The sequence below is a fragment of the Biomphalaria glabrata genome, chromosome 9 (assembly GCF_947242115.1).
Source record: "Biomphalaria glabrata chromosome 9, xgBioGlab47.1, whole genome shotgun sequence".
In the NCBI taxonomy this organism is placed as follows: domain Eukaryota; kingdom Metazoa; phylum Mollusca; class Gastropoda; family Planorbidae; genus Biomphalaria; species Biomphalaria glabrata.
In genome coordinates this window covers 5,547,032-5,570,604 of record NC_074719.1, presented here as the reverse complement: position 1 = coordinate 5,570,604, position 23,573 = coordinate 5,547,032, and the positions used below count along the sequence as shown (strand labels likewise).

At 36.7% G+C, this 23,573-nt stretch overlaps 1 protein-coding gene across 2 annotated transcripts in view; it reads left to right on the top strand.

Moving 5' to 3' along the window:
* LOC106057287 (cilia- and flagella-associated protein 157-like) overlaps nucleotides 1-21,459 on the top strand; it is a 30,666-nt gene extending 9,207 nt beyond the window's left edge. Inside the window, exons 1-11 of one of the 2 annotated variants that reach the window (XM_056040323.1) lie at nucleotides 4,594-4,751; nucleotides 6,318-6,520; nucleotides 9,354-9,475; nucleotides 10,671-10,820; nucleotides 12,214-12,367; nucleotides 13,442-13,709; nucleotides 15,430-15,560; nucleotides 17,760-17,910; nucleotides 18,156-18,436; nucleotides 18,770-18,959; nucleotides 20,043-21,459. In XM_056040323.1, the coding sequence (XP_055896298.1) occupies nucleotides 6,372-6,520; nucleotides 9,354-9,475; nucleotides 10,671-10,820; nucleotides 12,214-12,367; nucleotides 13,442-13,709; nucleotides 15,430-15,560; nucleotides 17,760-17,910; nucleotides 18,156-18,436; nucleotides 18,770-18,959; nucleotides 20,043-20,162 (1,716 nt within the window). In that variant the 5' untranslated portion in view covers nucleotides 4,594-4,751; nucleotides 6,318-6,371 and the 3' untranslated portion in view covers nucleotides 20,163-21,459. Of the gene's footprint in view, nucleotides 1-4,593; nucleotides 4,752-6,317; nucleotides 6,521-9,353; nucleotides 9,476-10,670; nucleotides 10,821-12,213; nucleotides 12,368-13,441; nucleotides 13,710-15,429; nucleotides 15,561-17,759; nucleotides 17,911-18,155; nucleotides 18,437-18,769; nucleotides 18,960-20,042 lie in introns of those variants that run through there. The other variant, XM_056040322.1, reaches the window with a different exon arrangement.
* The last annotated feature ends 2,114 nt before the right edge of the window (nucleotides 21,460-23,573 follow it).

The following is a 23,573-nucleotide window of genomic DNA, read 5'->3' as shown; positions in this document are numbered from 1 at the left end:
ACTCAAAGCAGCGCGTGTCCCGGTGCTTGTCACTCAAAACAGCGCGTGTCCCGGTACTTGTCACTCCAAGCAGCGAGTGTCCGGTACTTGTCACTCCAAGCAGCGAGTGTCCGGTACTTGTCACTCCAAGCAGCGAGTGTCCGGTACTTGCCACTCCAAGCAGCGAGTGTCCGGTACTTGTCACTCCAAGCAGCGAGTGTCCCGGTACTTGTCACTCCAAGCAGCGAGTGTCCCGGTACTTGTCACTCCAAGCAGCGAGTGTCCGGTACTTGTCACTCCAAGCAGCGAGTGTCCGGTACTTGTCACTCCAAGCAGCGAGTGTCCGGTACTTGTCACTCCAAGCAGCGAGTGTCCGGTACTTGTCACTCCAAGCAGCGAGTGTCCGGTACTTGTCACTCCAAGCAGCGAGTGTCCGGTACTTGTCACTCCAAGCAGCGAGTGTCCGGTACTTGTCACTCCAAGCAGCGAGTGTCCTGTACTTGTCACTCCAAGCAGCGAGTGTCCGGTACTTGTCACTCCAAGCAGCGAGTGTCCGATACTTGTCACTCCAAGCAGCGAGTGTCCGGTACTTGTCACTCCAAGCAGCGAGTGTCCCGGTACTTGTCACTCCAAGCAGCGAGTGTCCGGTACTTGTCACTCCAAGCAGCGAGTGTCCTGTACTTGTCACTCCAAGCAGCGAGTGTCCGGTACTTGTCACTCCAAGCAGCGAGTGTCCGGTACTTGTCACTCCAAGCAGCGAGTGTCCCGGTACTTGTCACTCCAAGCAGCGAGTGTCCCGGTACTTGTCACTCCAAGCAGCGAGTGTCTCGGTACTTGTCACTCCAAGTAGCGAGTGTCCCGGTACTTGTCACTCCAAGCAGCGAGTGTCCCGGTACTTGTCACTCCAAGCAGCGAGTGTCCCGGTACTTATCACTCCAAGCAGCGAGTGTCCCGGTACTTGTCACTCCAAATAGCGAGTGTCCCGGTACTTGTCACTCCAAGCAGCGAGTGTCCGGTACTTGTCACTCCAAGCAGCGAGTGTCCGGTACTTGTCACTCCAAGCAGCGAGTGTCCGGTACTTGTCACTCCAAGCAGCGAGTGTCCCGGTACTTGTCACTCCAAGCAGCGAGTGTCCCGGTACTTGTCACTCCAAGCAGCGAGTGTCCCGGTACTTGTCACTCCAAGCAGCGAGTGTCCCGGTACTTGTCACTCCAAGCAGCGAGTGTCCCGGTACTTGTCACTCCAAGCAGCGAGTGTCTCGGTACTTGTCACTCCAAGCAGCGAGTGTCCGGTACTTGTCACTCCAAGCAGCGAGTGTGGTACTTGTCACTCCAAGCAGCGAGTGTCCCGGTACTTGTCACTCCAAGCAGCGAGTGTCCCGGTACTTGTCACTCCAAGCAGCGAGTGTCCGGTACTTATCACTCCAAGCAGCGAGTGTCCCGGTACTTGTCACTCCAAGCAGCGAGTGTCCGGTACTTGTCACTCCAAGCAGCGAGTGTCCCGGTACTTGTCACTCCAAGCAGCGAGTGTCTCGGTACTTGTCACTCCAAGTAGCGAGTGTCCCGGTACTTGTCACTCCAAGCAGCGAGTGTCCCGGTACTTGTCACTCCAAGCAGCGAGTGTCCCGGTACTTGTCACTCCAAGCAGCGAGTGTCCCGGTACTTTTCACTCTAAGCAGCGAGTGTCCCGGTACTTGTCACTCCAAGCAGCGAGTGTCCCGGTACTTGTCACTCCAAGCAGCGAGTGTCCCGGTACTTGTCACTCCAAGCAGCAAGTGTCTCAGTACTCGCCACTCCAAGCAGCGAGTGTCTCGGTACTTGTGCTATGCCTTAAGATTATGAAGCGAATACATGACTTTACATCATCTGTCCTATAGACCACAAGGTCTGAAAGAGGAACTAGTTAGGCCAGGTTCACATCTAACTTTAAATTCACTTTCATCTATCCTTTAATCTGCGGGAAAGTTGGGGCACTACACAAGATCTGTTAACCTTCTTTCTCCATTCTTATCTCTCATTTGTCTTTGATATAATTTCATTCGGATGTTCTTTCTGAACATCCTAACCCTAACCCCGATGTTCTTTCTGAAAATATTGAAGCCTGCCTGGGTGGACCACTTCGGGGGCCGATTTTGAGTTTGTTTGTTTCCAACAAACTGTCTTTTGTAACCATGTTTGTTTAGAGCTTTGAATTATAGTTACGTAACAAAAAAAGTTACAAACATGCCTATTGAACAAAATCTATCAATTGCAAATGAGCTTTTTTCAAAAAAAATAAAAAAAATTCAAAACCTTTTTTCGGCGGTGATCTTCAAAGCCTTAATCTAAACATGTGGGGTAGCTTCAAATCGTTTTATTTCCAGTGTAGTAAGGGCCTATCTAATTCATATTAGAATATTTTTTTTAAGTAAAACATTATTGAAAATGCTATTTTTCAATAGGATGAGTAATGAGCTGTAGACGTCAGGAGAATGCGTTTCAGCAGTAAAGAATGAAAGAAAAAACACTTTTGGCGTCGGCCCCACTGATGAGCTGTAGATCAGTGATTCTCAAAGTGGTCTATATAGACCCCCAGGGGTCTACGAAGACTTCCAAGGGGTCTACGAAAGGGAAAACATAAATTGGGGGTCTATGAGATGTCCACGGGGTTCTACGATAATAGATATCATTTAAATTAAAGTCGTGACATTAATTTTAACATCAAATTAAAGCAATTCTTTCATAGACTAATATATGATTTGTACCCGAGTTAATCCTTTAAATATTTATCCTGCCATTCAAACGAAAAATTGTTGTATCTAATTTCAATTTCTACATGCAACCAATGTTTAACAAAAAGAATGTAGACTGTACAGCGTTGATTATGGAAAATTGGTAATTACTCCTTCCTTGTCATACTAGCGGTTGCCTAAGTGCATTTTTATACCGATATGAAATCAATTATGCTGGAGGATCATTTGAGACAATGCCTGCAACCTGACAAAATAGATAATGATATGAAAAACGTTCGTATCAGATCAGAATAGACCCACAAAATCTCTCTTCGACATCATATAGAGAAGATAATAGTTTGTGAGCGTCTTACAAAATCTCTTTAAATACATGTATAGCAAAATACGGAAAACACTCTAGTAAAGGTAAAACATTGATTGTACCCACCGTTGTATTCAATAACTGTTTTACACAAATCTATAAATCTATTTCATATTATAAAACGAATTTCTTTAAGCAACAGTTCAGGGTCACGTCTGTGGCATGAGTTATAAAATTAAAAGCTTCTTTTGTAAATCTTTCCAAACGACATATATACAGTTTGGGATCAGAGGCGTCGTAGGCTCTGACAGGGTGTAGCGCTGTGTGCTGCAAACTGCCTAAAGGTCGCCAGCTCCTTATTTTTAACAGGGTTGACCCACGAAACCTTTCCCATGTTCGGGTATAGCTGCAAGGCAGCACAGTTTGAATTCAGTTTTCCTTCTGCTAGGTGGGCTGCAAGCCAAGTCTAATGAGCCCTTCCTGCCGAAAGCTTGCTGGTTTAGGTACTCACTAGGTACCTTCACACCTTCTCTTGTTAGTGAAAACAGTTCTGCGCACCCAATAATTGAGCCAGACGTGAAAGATCAAAAAATACATAAGAAACTGCTCTTTGCGAAAACTTTTAAAATGATACATAAGCCTAATTAATTAATTGATTGATTACTATTTAATGTTTGAGAACTACTTCATAGAACAAAAAAATTCCTACATGAAACATAATATCCTTAGCAACGGATAATAGAGGTGCAAAAAAAATAAATAAATTTCAGTGTTTTTGGTGATTCCAGTAATAAATATAAATTGTTATTTTAATTAGTTTAAATTAGAATTTTATCAATAAAAAAAGATCTCTATAACGCTGTTTATAGCTTTAAATTAGTTTTTCACCCTTTAACTGACTACAGTTAGAAATTAGTTTTAAAAATGTTTTGATGAATTTGCAAAAATTCAATACAAGTTAAGTAGGAGGGTCTACCGAAAGCCAGAAAAAATGGCAAGGGGTCTACGAGACAAAAAAGTTTTGGAACCACTGATCTAAATAAACAAACTATTCAAACGAGCGAGGCTCTGCTGTCACCTGGTAGGCCTACTTATCTTATCTTATATAATACAGACGTTACTTCAAAAAAGAAGATGATTACGTCCTACGCGTCATGTATTTAGTCATGCATATTAACCAATGACTTAAATTCTGCCAAGTCACTGGTTTTCCTGGCTAGCTCTGGCAACCCATTCCATGCTCTAATAGCACTAGGGAAGAAGGAGTATTTGTACAAATTTGTCCTAGCATATGGGACGAGGAATGTGCCTTTATCTTTGTGTATATATTTAGGCCTATTTAAAAAGATAGATAGAATGATAGAGGTTTTAAACAAGGCAAAAGACAGGGAAGAATGGAGAAAGACGGTCGACAAATCTTGCTTGGGGCCCCAACGGTCCAACAGACTAAGGGATATGTAAATTTAAAGGTAAAAGAATGATAAATTCTGTTTTATAAATTCATATATTAGTGCGGGTGCGCTGTTGGCCATGGCAACATGTGATTCTAGAATAAACGGAAGTACTTGGCTAGATTCAATCAATTAGAGTCTAGAGTTAGATCTAGAATGCCTATATAGATCTATCTAGCCAATCTAGTCTACACTACATCGTGTCTAGATTTCGACTAGATGAAACATCATGGCTTAATATCATTAATATAATACATTAACTTTGAATTTCTCGCGATATCTAGATCTAGTAAACATTCGTTCTGTTTTAAATATAAATATAATATTTAATATAGTCATCTAATAGACCTAGTGATCTAGTATTATTATTAATAATTAATTATTATACTAGTTATTATTACTCTATTAGCCTTTATTAGGCCTACTAGTACTAGTAGTAGGCCTATACTGAGCCTATAGTCCTAGTAGTAGATTACTAGAGTAGATCAGTCAGTGAAGAAAAGAGGGCTGAAAAAACGGGGTGGGGGGATGTAGCGCTCTCTCTCTCTGTGTATTTTATATTAGGCTATATATATATATATATACTAGACATTGTGCATATAATCTAGATAAAAAGTTCTGATGCTGCCTGACTAGTTATGGGGGATTTCAATCTTTCGTTAGCTCAATATTGCTATTTCCCCTAGGAGAGTCAGACCACACAATGATCCATCTTACACCCATGTACAAACCGGTTTAAAAAATACAAAACTCGAAGTACAGTCCATCCAGTCATGGTCTGACGACGCTGTTTCACAGCTACAAAGTTGTCTGGAGCAAACAGATTGGGACATGTTTGTAAACAACTGCCCAGACATAGATGAACTTACCACAACTGTTAATTCGTACATCCATTTCTGTGAAAACATGATTGTACAAAAGAAGAAAATTAAAACATTCAGTAATAATAGACCCTGGATGACCAACATTAAAAATTAACATTCTGTCATCATCGAGAAGTACATAGAAGTCTATTTATAAAGCGCTGGTTATGTGTATGTGTTTTTCGTGTGTGAATGTTGTTCGTATGTGCATCTATATTGTTATTGTACAGTAGTTACGCTGAGGTTGTCAATCGTAGTCAAACTGAATTTCCATTTGATTGGATCAATAAAAGCTATCTTATCTTATCTTATATATATATATATTCCCCCCAAAAAAAGGTAGCCTATAGAATAGAATTATAGATCTAGAGTATGGATTATCATGAACCAGATTTAGATAATATACGTCTTAATGAGTCTTATTAATATTATTTTATTAGAGACTAGGCCTATATAATAAAGGTATATTATCACAAATGATACATAAAGTAATAAAGAAAGCCTGGCTCTAATCTTAAGCGTGATAGTATTAATATTACTCTTCTTATTTCACAGATAATACTAATAGTTTATTTTATTTGTTATATTCTTTTATTCAGTATAGCATTAACTCCTTTGGATTATAGAATATGCTTAAGGCTAAGCAAGTAACTGATAAGCCACATATAAAGTCTTCAAAACATATGTACTGTTTCATGTACATTTTATTCGTTACCAATACATTCAATAACTATGTACCTATACCTCAACCAGAGTTTTTAAATACATTATGTAGATGGGTCAACTCAGAAATTTCCCCTTTCAGACCTTGCAATCTATTGGGCAGATGATGTAAAGGTCAACTGTTTCTGTTGCCCACAGTTAACTCAGAAATTTCCTCAAGTGCTGAAAAAAAAATGCTGTCAAGGAGATCCACATTGTAATTAGAAAAATATCATCGAACAAGTGTTGATACATTCTTATACACTCTGATATGTTTGAATTTACATTAGGAAATGTCATCGATTGGCTAAGTTCTCATCATAAAGACAGCACACCAAACCTAAATGAGTCGAAAAGGAACAAACTCTTTCCTAGCTAAAGTGAAACAAGACGTCCCTCCCGCAACTTTACAGCGAGGGCCACCACCACTAGATATAGAGACCAAAGAGCATTTCCTAACTATCATTGATAATCTAGAAAGACGGTTAAATAAGTGAGTGGCCATGTTCTTGACATTGTGTGCTGTTTCTATACAATGTCCACTGTGTTGAGTTATAGATAATTTCAATGATGCTTTTAACTCTTTCTCTCCTAACTGACGACACCAGCGTTGATTCCACCAGAATGTGGTAAATAACTACGGAGAGAAAGAGTTAATAAGTATATGAAACTCCTCCTTTGCATGCGAAGCTATAAACACAGCTATTTTTTTTTTAAACAAAGATAATGGCACATTTCTAACCCTGTTAGAAATATCTTTTGCATAGTAAAGTTCCCCTTTCAGACCTAGCAATCTAATGGGCAGATGATGCAAAGGTCACCTGTTTCTGTGATCCACGGACAATGAGGGTGTCATGGGGGCCTGCACAACGACCAACTGCCTTTACTTTTCCCCAACTAACATCAGATGCACAATAAAGCTGGGTGATCAAAGAGTTGCCCAAAGATCCCGAAATTAAAATTCCCAGTCTTCACCAGGATTTGAACCAGGGACCTTCAGTTCAGAAGCCAAGCGCTTTACCGCTCAGCCACTAAGTAATGCTCTGAATTTTTTAAGAAAGCTTATATCAACTCACTCTGTCTGTCTGTCTGATAAAAAGTGTGTACATGTTATTTGTTCCACACCCATTCTAGTATCAAGTTGAAACTTTGCAAAATCATTCATTGACATAGATAAGACACAAATAAAAAAAAAAGTAACCAATTAGACAATTAATTAGTTGTAATTAATTATTTTGTTTAATAACAACAAGGGAAACTATTCACAGCTATGGCTAAATTTGTTGGGTTTAGTCCTCATAAATAATTGTTAACGCTGTTTCTCCCTCATAAATTCTCCAACCAAGTTGATACATAAAAAAAATATTTAACTATTTTTGTACCTAACAAAACATTAATCATGAAACAAAAATACTCAATTAATCAATTAGTTATTGTTTATTAATTATTTTGTTTGATATTGAATAACGTTTACATTATTGGTAGATATTGTTTTTAGGACGAAGCTCTTCCTCTTTAGATACACTTTGTTTGTTTTTTTATTTAAAAAAGATTTGTATATTTTGCATATTTGTCTTTTCCCATGCTTTTAGTAGTAAATATAATGTAAACTCAAAAATGCATTTATCTTCTTTTTTGGAATCTACAGATATTCTTTTCCATAATATAAATTTTGGAATGGAAAACATTTTTTTTATAGAGGGCCCCCTTGAAAATAATATTGGTGTTGGGAGATAGCATAACTCTTTACAAAATGTCTATTTGCATTGCAATGGTTGAGGAAAAATAACTTTTTATTATCTGGTTATTTTTAAATTCACTATATATTACACACAATAATCACTTTTTACAATAGGGCAGTTTATTACTATTTTAATTAAATAGACCGCTCATGAACAATGGTTTTGTCTGCATAAGCTGCAGAAAAATATGCAGGTCACAACTGGGTTTGTGTAGTCATGTGAAACATTGCACTCATCCTTAATCTTCAGAATCTTAGACATTGCCATTCATGTAACATTTTACAATTAGTAAATAAAAGGTTGTCATTTATAATAGCAATTAAGAAGATGAAATTTGAGATCAGATTTGACCAAAATAAAAATCATGATTAAAGAGTAGGATGTAAGTTGTTCATACTTTTGAATAATGTTTTGGAACTTAGGCTCCAGTCTTCTTGAAGTGATTTGCTTGACTCCATTTAAACATTTGCCTCTCAACATCTAGAGATTCTTAAATTTGAAAATTTTTTTTTTCATAGAGATGTGTATCTTCAATAGGGACAAAAGTTCAAAGGTTTTTCAGTAGGCCTACAATTTGCTGCTAATTTTAGTGACCTTATTTATGGTGCTTATCTCATTAGCTGTGAATGTCAGTATAATGTGATTTTGGATTTTTAAACATCTTAATTGTTCTCTAGTGTGATTCATGACAAAAGATCCATATTCTAGTATAGGCCTTTTAGCATTTTAGTTTTATGTCCTTTGTGGTTGTTCAAAACTTTTATCATTATTTGGCTATTATTATACATTAAACATTTATTGGTGGAAAGTTGTACTGAATAATGTGTAGGCCTACAATGCAGACCACTGTTTAATTGTGTATCACACAGTTGACATAAACTATCTATGAATGCTGCATGTCAGCAAGATATTCTCAACAAAAACAATTCACTTATCCTACTCATAAATCCTATAGTAAAACTATATAAAACATTACCATGCATAAATAAAGCAGCCCTATTACAGTAGCAAGTAATGTGTCAAATACTAAGGAATTATTTTAAGCACTGAGGATCAGATTATTAAAGATTTTTTGTGGTGTGTGTATGTGTGCAGTTATATAACAGAGGAAACACATTTATGGTTTCAATGAACCAAGGATAGTCTTTTGAGTAAAGTATACCTTACATAGTGATCTATATGGCAAATGAAGTCAAGGCCACCTGTAGCCTATGGTTAAGTAGGGTGTCATGTGGCCAGCATAACCAACCGCCTTTACTTTTCCCCAACTAATGACAGGTACCACTAGAGTTGGTTACACTCAGGAGCGCCCTAAAAATCCTTAAGTTCAAATTCCCATTTATCTAAGACTAAGACTGCTTTATTGATCCTTACGGAAGTTTGTTGTGATTACAAGGACTCTTTTCTCATATAAAGACAACACAACAGATAAATACATAAATACATAAATACAACAGACACAACATAAAGAGTTCATTCAGCGACTACACACAGGTATCTTGGTGCATTACAAAAATTTACTTTCAACCTGTGGTATTGTAAATTCAAATTTAAGCATCTTTTTTTTTTTGTTCCATTTTGCAGATACCAGAAGCGCTGTGATGAACTGGAAGTTGCTAATGGCCAGTTTCAAGAGAAGTTTGACCAGTTGTCCTCGGACAAAAAGGAGATTATTTCCTTTTGGAAGAAACAAGTGGAACAGAAAGGTAAATAATTAACTGTATTCTCTACTAACTGTTAACTTACCAGCTACTTCTGATTTTGCAATCTTAGTCAGTCGACCCCTTTTTCAAATTTATGAGACCAGCTGAGGATATTTTGTAAGATATGGTCTATTATAATATTAGATTTATAATACCTTCAGTAAGTGGTTAAAATGTCAAAAATATGTGACTTTATAGTTTACAGCCCAAAAGACAACTTTATATTATTTGTTAAAAGCTGAAAATGTTTATTGAGTTTGAGATTCTTCTTCTTCTAGCCAGATTTTGCTGCTGAGCTGTGAGCTTTTTTGCAGACTGTGCCAAAGAAAAATAGTTCTTGAGATCTAGATGTAGTTAATTGATCTGAAAAATTAAGTTTTGTGTAGATCAGTGTTAAAAAATGTTAATGTGTTGGCTGAGAATAAGTGCTAAAACATTGAATTCAAATCTTGACAAAGTCTGGATTTTTTTTGTTATGTAATTTGTCAGTGCTGCAATGAGCCTCTCCTTTTTTTGGAAAACATCTAGGGTATTAGAAGGGAATGCCCAGCTTGGTAGGATACCTGTGAACTTTGCTGGCTAATTGTGCTCTTTGATCCTCTGACTTTTGATTGATAAGCTACTTTGACCTGTTAGATACTGCGATTTTCCACACATGTATTCTTGAAACTAATTCCTTTATGTTCTGAATTCTCATTCGGAGCCAGCTATAGCAGTGTGCCAAACATTCGGAGCCAGCTATAGCAGTGTGCCAAAGTAAAATAAAGTGAGCTAAAAGTAACAGAAAAAGAGCTGCACTCATTTGAGAGAATGAGCTTTTATGTAAATCTAAAAAACTATCTTCCTGTTTCGGAAGCTAGATATTGTAGACAGGTTGAATTGTATTATTCTGACACTTTTTTACAGAGTAACAATGAGCTATGTCTAATTGCAATGATTTTGAGAATAAGCTTAACAAATTATTAAATAATTACATCTACTTTCAATGTGAAGTAGAATTTGTATCAAATCCAGATCAGAACTTTTATTACATAACTCCATCTCTTTTCTTTTCATTGTAACATATAATAGAAATTTAGATTATATTGTTATCAGATCCAATAGCAATTTAATTCTAATAAAGTAATTTATTGCTAGATTAAAACTCTTTTTTTTTTAAAGTAACAAATGACAGTGCTTTTTGCTCTTTTTTCTCTAGCGGATGAAATAGTCGACTTAAATGACCGTTATATTGGTCTCCAGCAAGCAAGAGATAATGAGCGAGAAGCCTTTAAAAAGCAGATTCAAGAACAGCGCTCGGAGTATCAGGAAATGAAAGACCAGCTGACTGCTGAGAACATGATGTTAGGTAAGGGTTTTAATGAAGTCATGTGTGTCTTTTGAGAAATTGTTACAAGTCAGAATATATGGTGCTGGATATAGTATTCATCTCAAACTATGTTGCTTATGACACTGATAAAGAAAAAATAGTTTTCTTGTTGATTAATGGAAATCCCTGCATTGTTAATTTTTAAAAAAGTTAATAAATAAAAAAAAAATCATAAACATTTGCATTAGTATTTTGCATTTTTTGTCATTAAATCTAGATGGAGAGTTGTTTCATAAAATTGGTTGTAGAATAAATTTTTTAAAATACAAGTTAAAGTTTTATAGTTTTTATATTCAGCATTGTCAATTTTTATTATTTCTGTTGTCATGTTCTGTTACTTACCTCAAGGGGGGATTTAAAAACTATATGATTTCGTCCCTAAAAAACTCCAAACATTACTTTTAAACACACTTAACAATAACTCCAACCATCCAGAGAAATAGGAACTCTTAATATCAAATAACTCAGACACACGTGTAATCATATTGGATTAACGTCCTATTCCAACACAAAATAACAACTGACTAAGCTCTCCCCGTCATATCCAGAATCAAAACATTCAGTTCATATCGCGTGCAGACTGTTCACAATCCTACCCGTGGCATTGTGATAGACCTTGACCTTGTAGTTGTTGATGCCAGTCTGACTTCGACAGATTGCTCAGGAGATGTCTGAGTTTACTTGTAGTTGTTGATACAAGTCTGACTTCGACAGATTACTCTTGTGCGGGTGTATTCAATGCAACGAAGAAGAACAGAAACCTACCCAGCAGAGTTTCGTAAAGTCAGCAACAAGCAGATGGCAGAAACCACCAAGAGAACCATTAGAGAAACTAAGTCCAAAAGTCTCTGTTTATAAATCACATTATCCCTAAGAAATCCTAACACCAACTGACTTTATTCACATAAGTAATCTCTAACCCAACTAAGTCGTGATGTCACTAAAGTTGCATTCAAAGTCCATCAGCTATGGTGCGTCTCTATACAAACTAATTATAGTAACTAAGTGTCTGACAGAATACATGAACAAAGGGATATAACTCTTTCATACTAAAGCTACAACAAATAAACAATATATTCAATCTCTCCAACCCTGCCTCTGACACTTCCTATAGACTGTAAGCCTGTGTTGTAATTAGTAGGTAAGGGTTTACCTGAACTTAGTACATTCTGCATTTAGATTAAAGAGTGCGGCAAAACTTTTTTTTTTTTCACAATGAAAGTTTTGTTTTGTTTTGCATGTTTCTGATGTTCCTTCAGATTTGAAGATTATAACAACCTAACCCCTAACCTCCTGCACCAGGCAGCATTCCATCACTGACACATATTAGCGGAATTCTAAAAATGTTCCTATTTTTGTGTGTTCCAACTAGGCGGGAAACTAGCCTCATTAGAAGAGTTTAAAGTTCAAAAAGAAGAACTGATGGCTAAGTTTGCTTTAATGGAAGCTGAGCTGGCAAGGAAGGAAGAAGAAAATAAAGAGAACCTGTACAACTTGGAAAAGAAAGCTGTGATTGACAAAGACAGGTAAGTAAACAAATGTTTAGTCTGTATTTTAAACTAAGATCTTATTGTTATTACCGGTTTGAAGAAATTAATCGTAAATAAAATAAATGAGAAATGGACAAGCTCTCATCCAAATCACAAGAAAGATGACGCTTACTATAAGCTATCCCGACAAGACCAACGTCTAATCTTTCGACTTAGGACAGGACACAACAGAATGCGACAACACATGTATCGGAAGCTCAAAATTGGAACCAGTGAAATCTGCCCATGTGGAGTATCACCAGAGAATGCAGACCACGTCCTCCAAAAGTGCTCTCTATACCAAGAGGCCCGTATAAGACATTGGCCCCAAATCACCCCAATAGAAAGGAAACTATATGGAGAGCTCCCTGATTTGGAAACCACTGCACAGTTCATCTCATGTATTGGTCTACTCATTTGAACACTCCAACATAACAATGAGAACGAAGAAGAAGTTATTACCGGTCGTTGACTTGTATCACCAAACTGCTGGTAGACAACTAAACCGTTGTACACATACTATATTTTAACTAATAAAATTTCAAATAACCTGAATAAATTCCTTGTGAACAATAGGCCTACTAAATATAACTTTATTTATAACATAGACTAAAATCAAGTTGATATTAAATAAAATAAATGTTCTAGATTTTAGTAATATTTCTTAATGAAGTCTAATTCATTACAATAACACAACCTTTCAGTCTCACGTTTTAGAGCCGTCTGTCCTAACTCAGACCAAATGACGACAATGCCACATATGATGCATCTTTCACAACCAATCATTTACCTCATCCCACTATCACCATAGAAACACACACACACTCAATAACACTCATAAATTATTTACACAAATAAATTAGATTACCATGTTTACTAGATGGACAAATGTGAATTCTTTCAGTATAGTATCTCTTCTTATTGTTTTTTTCCAATATACCTTATTCACTTATAAATACAGTTCTTACTGCATATGTCAATATGAATTTGTTTTTAAATAATTATGCCATTGATAGATTATAATGCCATTGGGTGCGCCTTTTGCCTACATGACTATTTTTATCTCCACAGATTGAAGAAGGAAATGATTTTGAGAGTGAACCAGGTGGCAGCGGAGTTTCGTAAAGTCAGCAACAAGCAGATGGCAGAGACCACCAAGAGAACCATTAGAGAAAATGTATCCATTACAGCTCAGCTGGCCAAAATGTCCGACAAGACCATTGAGATGATACAGGAGAATGACGAGCTTCACGACAAGGTCAAGAAGTTGAAGCAGCAGGTGGAGATGCTGGAGTTTAATGAGAGAGAAATGGGAAAGAAAAATCAAAGCAATTTAAAGGTTTGCCCTAGTTTGAATTAGTTTGTTTCAAATATATGGTCCAGCAGAAGTCTGGAATGAAAGACTGATGAATCAGCAGGGCTCTTTTCTCTCCATCAAACATAAAGTTAAGACTTATTATTGTAGCCTCCCTTGCTTCAGTACAAGTAAATAAAATACTTTTTGATAATTGTCAGACCAAAGCCAAAAAGCTTCAGAACAAAAGCAGGCAGTACTGACTTCATAGCCATCTTCAGTTTCTTAGGAATTGAGATTAGGTCATCGTAGTTTCTTAGGAATTGAGATTAGGGTCATCGTAGTTTCTTAGGAATTGAGATTAGGGTCATCGTAGTTTCTTAGGAATTGAGATTAGGGTCATCGTAGTTTCTTAGGAATTGAGATTAGGGTCATCGTAGTTTCTTAGGAATTGAGATTAGGGTCATCGTAGTTTCTTAGGAATTGAGATTAGGGTCATCGTAGTTTCTTAGGAATTGAGATTGGGGTCATCGTAGTTTCTTAGGAATTGAGATTAGGGTCATCGTAGTTTCTTAGGAATGGAGATTGGGGTCATCGTACACACATCTGCATCATTGTACTCAGTATCTCATACTTACAAACCAGTTGACGAAGTGCTAATATATAACAGCTGATTGGCAACATGGCTGCAGATTGAGCTTTAGACTGAATAGGATTGCCTTCTGCTACAACTGTGTTTTTTTTTTTTTTGGTTACTTTGGGGTGCACACAAGTTCAAGGCAAAGAACATTAGAAGAAACTATTTTGAATTTGAAATATACAACAAATAATCAAACTATTTCAGTGAAGGCTTTAGAGACTCAAATCTTCCTTTTTAAAAGCAATGAATAAAAATGCCTTCAGTTTCATTGTATGCATAAATAATCTCATGCAGGTTAAGTGTAAAAAGAGTAAATGGCTTCCTTGACCTAACAATACTTGAATAGGACAGATTCTGAGACTATATAAAATAACAAGTACCTGAAGTCAGTCACTTGAGTGTCATAGAATGTCACTCTGACATTGGACTCTCATGCAGGATGGCTGCCTATTTGTGCGGTTTGTGTGCTGGACTGTGACTTGCTTATCTATGGTCCCGGGTTCAAACCTTGCCTACTCCCATCCTCAGTTGTCCGGTTGGAGGTTTGGACTAGGAAGTAAATTATCTTCAACTCTGAAGGAACATCCAAAACATGTAAAACATTTTACAAACATTAATGTGCCAAAAGGTGTTGATCCAATTTGGGCTCACATAGGTCTCACCAGTCAAATGAGGAGGAACAAAACCCCAGTGCAAAGCCCTCAACCCCCTGGATGACAAAAGTGGTCATCATCAAACCATGATGGACAAACTATAGATAAATCACTTAAATAGAAATAATGGAAACACAATATACACAACTTCCCAGAGAAGAGAAATAAAACACAGACTTGTCCATTATCTTATATCAATATTATGTTCAGCGTTTCTCTCAATATAAACTACTTACATATCCTCACCAGCCTAATTTATTTACATATTGGTTTGTTGTATTATGATCAAATTAATATTGATCAGAAAACAATATAATAATAATAATATAGATCCTTGTCTAAATTGTAAAATTGCACATGTATTTCAATTAGTTCATAAATTGTATCTAATAATAATTTATAATCTAAATAAGAACAAATAAAGCCTATTGATTCTTTACGTACATGCTTTTTATCTCGTACTTTATTTCAGGTCATCAAACTTATGACTGATAAATGCCAGAGTCAAGAAGCTGTCATTGCTGAGTATGAAAAGAGAGAAAATGAACTCATGCAACTGGACTCTGAAATAGACATCTTGAAACAACAGAATGATTCATTGAGGTGAGGGACCAACTCTACAACAGATCAAATCTTAAACCTTGTCTCATGATATTCTTTTTGTCTGCCCCAGACTTGCTGATCTCCGCCTCGACAGGTCTGGAAGCCCACAAATTCTCTACCTGTATGGTGACATGTATGCACTACGCCAGACAGCAGGGTTTCTGTCCTGGGCTTTTGCGAGAGAGGATTTGAGCCTTTCAAGCCCTCAATCAAATGGAGTTTGATGACGATGATGAATATTGTCTGAAAAACATCTCAACACCAAAGAGATCTTTAACATGTATTCTTTTAAATTACTTATTTGACCAAGTAATCATAGCTGTAATCTTCAATAACAGACATTTGGTGACAAGGTTGATTATTTTGTTCTTCCTCTTAAATATCAATCTTGAAGGGATCATTTCCATGACATTAAAAGAGCATGAGAAAAGAATATTTATGTTGGCCTACATTTAGCTGACTATTTAAAGAACCTGACTGAGTTAGTAGTAAAGTTAAAGTTCCCCTTTCAGACTTTGCATTCTTCTATTGGGCAGATGATGTTAAGGTCATCTCTTTCTTGGGCCAACGGTTAATAATGAGCAGGTTATCATTCGGCCAGCACAATGTCCAACCTCCTTTAATTTCTTCAACTAAAGTCAGGTACCCATTAAAGTTGAGGGAACTCAGGGGTGCTCTAAAAATCCTGAAATTCATGTCCTCACCAAGATTCAAACCCAAGACCAAGGTTTGGAAGCCCATTGCTTAACCACTCAGCCATCGCACCCCCTGAGTTAGTAGATTGGACAGAAAATTGGCAGTTTTCTTAATGGAGAATAGGGATGAAAAAACAAAGATGATAACAGTCATGAAAACAGAATTGCAGATATTCAAGTCAAAGAACACAATCTGAACAGGTATGGATATGAAGCTTGAAGGCCTCTAAAAGAATTAAAAACAGATTTGTCAACTTTCTCTGCACCATTATTGTCTTAATATTAGAAATAGTCACAAGGTCAGTTTTTTAAAAACAATGAACAGTGGCAAATGAAAGAAAACACGGTAGACATAATGAGTGAGTGAGTGAAAGACAGGGAATACATAGGCCTATTCTCACAGACTGGTTTAGGACAGCTGTAGACTGAGCTAATTAGTTATGAAATAAATGACTCTGGTTCCCCTGCATTTCCTACACAAAGGAACATAATGAAAGAAAAAAAAGAATATTTGTTTTCATACTGGTCACTGGATGGTTGCCTGGTCATGTGGTTTGTGCTCTGGACCGTTACCCAGATGGTCTTGAAATCTGAAGGAACATCTGAAACAAAAAACAATAAGGTTCAAGCTTGAAACTTGGTTTAGAATTGACATTTTTTATTTGACTATTAACTGGATCTGATTAGGGTTTGCTTATCACCTGAGGGCAGCATAGAATCATCCTTTTCCTCAAATTGATTGGACCAGAGAGCAGTCAGCATGCTAGAGTAGCAAGGGCTCAAATTATATGCCAATTATTATATTTTTAATATTCTTGTAACAAAGAAAAATGGACTAATAAAAGGAATATTTTTACTCAACACCAATACTAATAAAAAAAAAGACATTGCTTTTGAAACTGAGATTTAAGGAAGAGTGCATCATTTCAACTGGCTCTGCAGAATCTTCTTCGACCTGCATATTTTGTCTCATCTGAAGCAGATAAAGCATTACAGAGGTACCCACCTGAAAATTATCCATTCAGATATCAGTTTGCCCTAACTGGCATAGAAGAAAACAGTTGGTGACTAGTAGTAACTTCTGAAAGTGACAGCTAGAGAACTCTTGCTTAAAATGTAAGATTCACATTTGAGACACAGAGAAAAGCCTTTGCTGAACCTATACTACTAAAAATACCTATACTACTAAAAATACTTTCTAATGTATCCACCCTCTTCCTCCCATCTTCCCAACTGGTCCGGGTAAGTGATAGGATTATAGCGCATTGATAAATCTTTGATAAATCTAAAAGCATGAAATAGCATTAAACAAAAAACAATTTGTAAAAATATTCACCCAAATTCATTGTTGTTGGTCTAGATCTAATTAATTGATGCAACTGCACTTAGTATAAGCTTTGCTTTAAAAAAAAGTTTTTCTTGTCATTTCTGGCTGTTCCATTTTGTTGAAAAGAAAGACGTATTTAACAGTTGTTTACTATCTAACTTATCTGTCTACTGCCAGGTATGAGATGGGAATGATGTCACAGAATAATGCGCTGCTGGAAGATACTCTTGAGAAGGTCAGGTCTGATGTGCACACAGAAGTGAGTCTAAGAAACAAAATTCAACAAGTGCTTGCGGAAGCTGCTGACGCAATCAAAGAGGTTTTAATTGTAAGTACTGGGGTAATAACATTTCATATTATTTGACATACATAATAATATATTTCAATTTTATTTATCTTATTTTTCACTGATGCTTATTCCATTGAGATAATTAAATAAAATAATAATTATGTCTGAGCTCTCTCAGCGCTGTGTCATCTGTGCACTTTGTAAAGGAACAAAAATCAGTGCTATAAATGTACCATTGATTTACAAATTCGCACATTTTTTTTTGTCTACTCCTCTACCCGCAGGAAAAAGAAGATAACAAAGATCGGCTGATTAAATGTGTCAATAGCACTCAGACTGACATGGTGGATGATGTCGATGAAAGTGAAGAGACGAATACCAGTGACAACATCGGCACTGATGTCGTGTATGGCAGGGAGCACATGCTTGAAAAACTGCTGGTTCTGATGGACAGTGCTGCCAACTTGGGCATTGGTCCAAACCCAGATGAGTTGGGCAAAAGACAGTTATCATCTGTTGGTACCTTGAGCAATAGCCCAAGTACCAAGAAAGGTATTATCAAAAAGTAAGTCTAGCTTAGGTATTGAAAACAAGTTAGTGTACTTATTTAGATTAAAACTACAAGTCTTTAATATTTGTCTAAGCTTCCATTGCTATCCACATTCACTAAAAAATACGACATCTGTAAGATTAGAAACTTGTGCAAACTATACAGTTTCGTCGTAAAAAATTGTAACATTTCAATTTGCTAGAACTCAACTTTTTATGCTTGTAACTCAATTTGTTACCCAGTAATTTACATACCTTAATGAAATGATTTCAACTTTTTGCTTTAAAAATGAGAAAGCTTGGTTACATAATGCTTAAAAAATGTGTTTTTTGTTGTTTTTTTTTTCAGTGAATTTCCTTCGATGAAAGGCATCTTGCCTCATTATAGTCTTGGTGATCTGGGACTTGTTCCACGTCCTTCTCAACATGTTCCAACAAGTTTAGAAAAAACCAAACTGAGCGCGAAGACTACCAAACTTGGTGCTCTCCATGGTGTGTTGTCCCGATCAGTCTCCACGCAGACAATGAATGCGGCCAATGTAAGTTTATAATTACATTTTCTTTAACCAGTTTTTTTTTTTTACTTAAGCTCAAAACAAAAGAAACACATTTCAATTACAAAACTGACAGGTATACTTTAGAATATGGTGATTGTTTTAAAAAAAAGCTTATATTAACTCACTCTGTCTGTCTGGTATTATCTACCACCCACTTCTAAAAACTCTGGAAACAAAAAGTTGTGGGGAATGATAACAAGTCCTTCTTTATTGTAATGTAATGAATCTAGGGCAAATAATCAATGAGGGATCAAGGTGAAGAGATGAGTGATCTTTATTTTCTTGACAACAGATGAGAAACGATTAAACAAAAATAAATGTTTAAGTTAGCTATGAGCTCATTTAGCTCTGGCCTGCAGGGTTCACTGTTTGCCACCACTGCTTTCCACTAACATACAAGGTTCACTGTTGCAGCCTGTCTTACAATTCCTACAGGGTTCACTATTGTGCCACTAACACAGGGTCACAGTACATGCTGCTATCTTCTCATTATCTCTAGAACGATAGTCTACATAATAAACTACCAGGAACGTCTTCCACTTACAGGAATGACCCCTTCCACAATTTCCTCACAAGACTTCTTCTTGACCAGACAACTTCTCACCTGCTCACCACACTGGCAATGATCCTTTCTACAACTCAGGTGGTTCTAGCCTATCTCTAGTTCTGTTTCTACATATACTAAACTGGGATCAACAGTCAACCATCTTGTTCATCACTCGCCTTCAACAATACACTCATCTGTGTACCATATGCCTCAGTGCAGGAGCAGAGATATCTATAAAGAATACACTTTTACAATTATGTTAATAATGGAAGCTCTATTTTGTTTTGATCTCCATCCATTCTCTACAAGTACAAGAGAAGAAACTAATGCTTATTAACTACAAGCCTCTTGATGGCTTTTGAGAAAGGTTCTATGATTTAAACCTCTGGTCAAACATTAATTAATAATTTAATCTGAGTGATATGTCCCTTTAGTACATTGTAACAAGTGTAAAAATATAGACCCAAATATTATGGTATATTTCTTTATGTTTAAAACTTTTTTGTCTTCCTTAACAGTCTGTTCTGTATGCCAACCAGATTCTATCCAAGTTCCCAGAACATGAGATTCTGAGATCTAGCCACAAGCCTTTTGGTATGGCCCCACCTCCAATACCTAAAAAAATAACGAGTCACTAATTCAATTTTCTCTGTTTAACTCTAAATCTGCGAGAGATGTGATCAAAAATTGTAACTGCATTGTTGATGTGTGTGTTGAATTGATTTCACTAAGATGTAATATTTTCTGTGAAGGTAACAGATATGGACATCTGTTGCAAATATCAAAGCTGTATACTGTGTCACTCATGTAGTTGATGTAAAATATATTATGTAAGTACGTTACTTTTTTTTATGGATATTAATTCAAAAACCTCATACTAAATGGGTACATACAAAATACATAATTCAAATTATTGACGACTGGCTTAAAATATAGTTTAAACACTAGAGCTCCTAGTCCAAGAATTGGAATTATTTTTGTAGCACATCATGATTATTGCCCAGTGCCATCGACTAGTTGTAAATATGTGATGTAGAAATAATGTAGTTATAGACCTTTGTTCACATTTTAGAATTGGTCACTGCAATTTTCTTGTTACTAATAAAATGCAAGATTAATTCTTAGTGAATAAAATATAAAAAAAGGAAATAAAGGATGTAAAGGGAAAGAATTATATTTCTCTATAAGGTCATCATACTCTTTCTGTAAATAAGTTACACATTTGGGGTCATTTTTTTAAGGGTTGTGATTTTGCAAACATAACATAGATACGAGATATTCTCCCTTAATACCTGGAATTTTGGGGGAAAAACCCACAAAAGTTGGGAATAAGAGTCTGAATTCAGTGAAGCAGATTTATGATTAGTTTGTCACAACTTTAAATTCTTTCTTTCTTTTGCTCACTACTTTATATTTCATTTGAATTGGAGTCTAAACAAGCTGGCCTATTTTTTTTCTTATTTTGAGTTAATCCTCTTTTCAAAAACTTATAAATAGTTGAATGAAAACATGGTCCTCTGTACGCCGATTTATGCCTTAAGCTTTCAATGCTAATAATAGATTACTTTGATTAGTTGGTGTGTTGTCTCCTTAGCCATTTTATGCTAACATCGACTTAATTAAGGTACATCATTAACTCTTTCTCTCCTAACTGATGATACCAACGTTGATTTCATCAGAATGCGGTAAATAATTACGGAGAGAAAGAGTTAATAAAGAAGGTGATAAGACATTTCATCTGCTGATAACTGCAGTCCAACATCCAGGTAACTGAAAAATAATTATTGTTCAATACTGACCAGCATGTTCACCAGGGAAAATCTATTGTAATGATTATATTTATGAAATATCTGTGTTCTAAGATCTCACTAGATGATATACACTAATGTTTCAGTTACTTTGTTAATAAATGATTGGCAGAATTCTTTGAGTAAATATTGTTGTTTTTTAAATTTTATATTGGCTTTTGTATATGATTCAAAATAGTTTTGGTTTAGTTTGGCAAATTTGTTTGTTTGTTTGCTTGTTTTAGTAAATTTTTTGTGGGTGTGGTGTCTGAGTGGGTTAAAAACCAAGGGGGTCTCAATTTTGAATCCTGATGAAGACTGATTTAATTCAGGATTTATAGAATGCCCCTAAGTCCATCCAAACCTGATGGATACTTACTTAAGTGTAGTAAAGGTGGTTGTGATGGCAACATGACTCCCTTGTTAAGGTGAGATGTACATCAAAGATCACAAGTTCTGAAAGGGACACCCTTAATAAACATGTAGAGTATTAAACGTGTAGACTATACTGTGTACTCATAATATAGACTACACAGCATTACAACAGCCCCCTAATTGGAAAACAGTACCTTGAGGGTTTCATGTGGTCAGCACAACAACCAACTACCTAAATTTATCCAAGTAATGTTAGCTACCATTAAAGTTTTGTGGACTCAGGAGCGTCCTAAAAATCCTGAAATTCAAAATTCCAGTCTTCACCGAGATTCGAACCCCAGACCACTCATTTCAGAATCCCTGTCATGAAAACAATAGAAAATTCTTAGAAAAAAAATATGGTGTTACTCAAGAGGAAACTATGTGGAGGACACGCACTAACCAGAAGGTAGACCAGTTAAAAGGAAGAGGGACATTTAAAAAATAGCGGGCATCATTGGTGGTGTTGACGGTTGTTGGGTTGTAGCACCAAACTGCTGGTAGACAGCTCAACAAGTTTAACTCGCTATCAAAACACGACATTATAATACTGTGGTTGTCTTGCGTGCTTAACACAGCGCCGCTCATCTTGCATCATTCAACAGGACTAAAATCAAATTAATGCTCTCTATCTCTCTCGCTCTCTGTGGCATTTTACGTCTCGAGAGACGATCTTTTCCCTTTGCAACTTCTTGTGTGACTAAAGAGGCCAATCATTGATGCACAGCTGCGATCGCAGGTTGGGCATATATAATCACCAGGTGCCGTTGCATATTCACCCTTCTTTCTGCTTCTGTTGTGTATGACATCTGCAATCCGTGACCCTTCTTTTATGCTCTCTTTCCATGTGGATCTGTCCAGTGCCACCTCTTCCCAGTTGCCAGTGTCGATTTTGAAGAGCTTCATGTCGCGTTTGCATACATCCGTATAACGTAAAAGTGGGCGACCAGCGGCTCTCCTGCCTTCTATTAGATCGCCATACAGGATGTCCTGTGGAAGTCGACCTACTGGCATTCTACGAACGTGGCCAAGCCAGCCAAGGCGTCTGCTGCTGATAACAGAGCGGTTCTCCTTTCACCCTGCTCTTTGTAGCACTTCCTATCTCGCTATGCTAACAATAAATACTCCCTTTCCATGTCACCTAGGAAACACACATCATAACAGATGGGCAGGCCACCTCGAAAAAAAGAGAACCAAGGAACTAAAATAATATACCGCAAAAAAAAAAGAGGCGCTGATTGGTGATGTAGGGGCAGGTCTACAACAAATTAACCCATGGAGAGGAAAAGCTCAGAAAAGATCTGAATGAAAGAATATCCGTCCGGACATTTTATGAAAAACGCGATAGACGGTCTAAAGCGTGACTGGCCCGCCTAAGTCAGGACGTCTGGTCATCTTATGCATCCAAGACCGATTTCAGAAGAAAACTAAACAGACAAATATCTATCTAGGCCTAAAGAATTATCACTATCAGGCTAGAAGAATCTGTAGCAAAAAGTTGTTACTTCTCATAGAGCCGATTATGGTTCTGAAACCCTGAGAACAACTGAAGCAACAACCAAAAAAAAAAAAAAAAAAAGGACAGACCTTCATCAACAGATGTCTGAGAAATATCTTAAAAATACACTGTACGATAAAATAGAGAACACCAAACTGTAGGAGATGAGTGTACTGAAAAATATAGAGGTGCAGATCTTGGAGAGGAAGTAGAGATGGCCGTGGAGAGTGGCATGTTTTTACTGAGGCCCTATGTTCCGCGAGGAACGCAAAGGAAAGATGATGATGATGATAGATCAGCTAATCACGTTAGTTAAAATTGGAGTGAACAATAGGCCTGTCGCTAGAAGT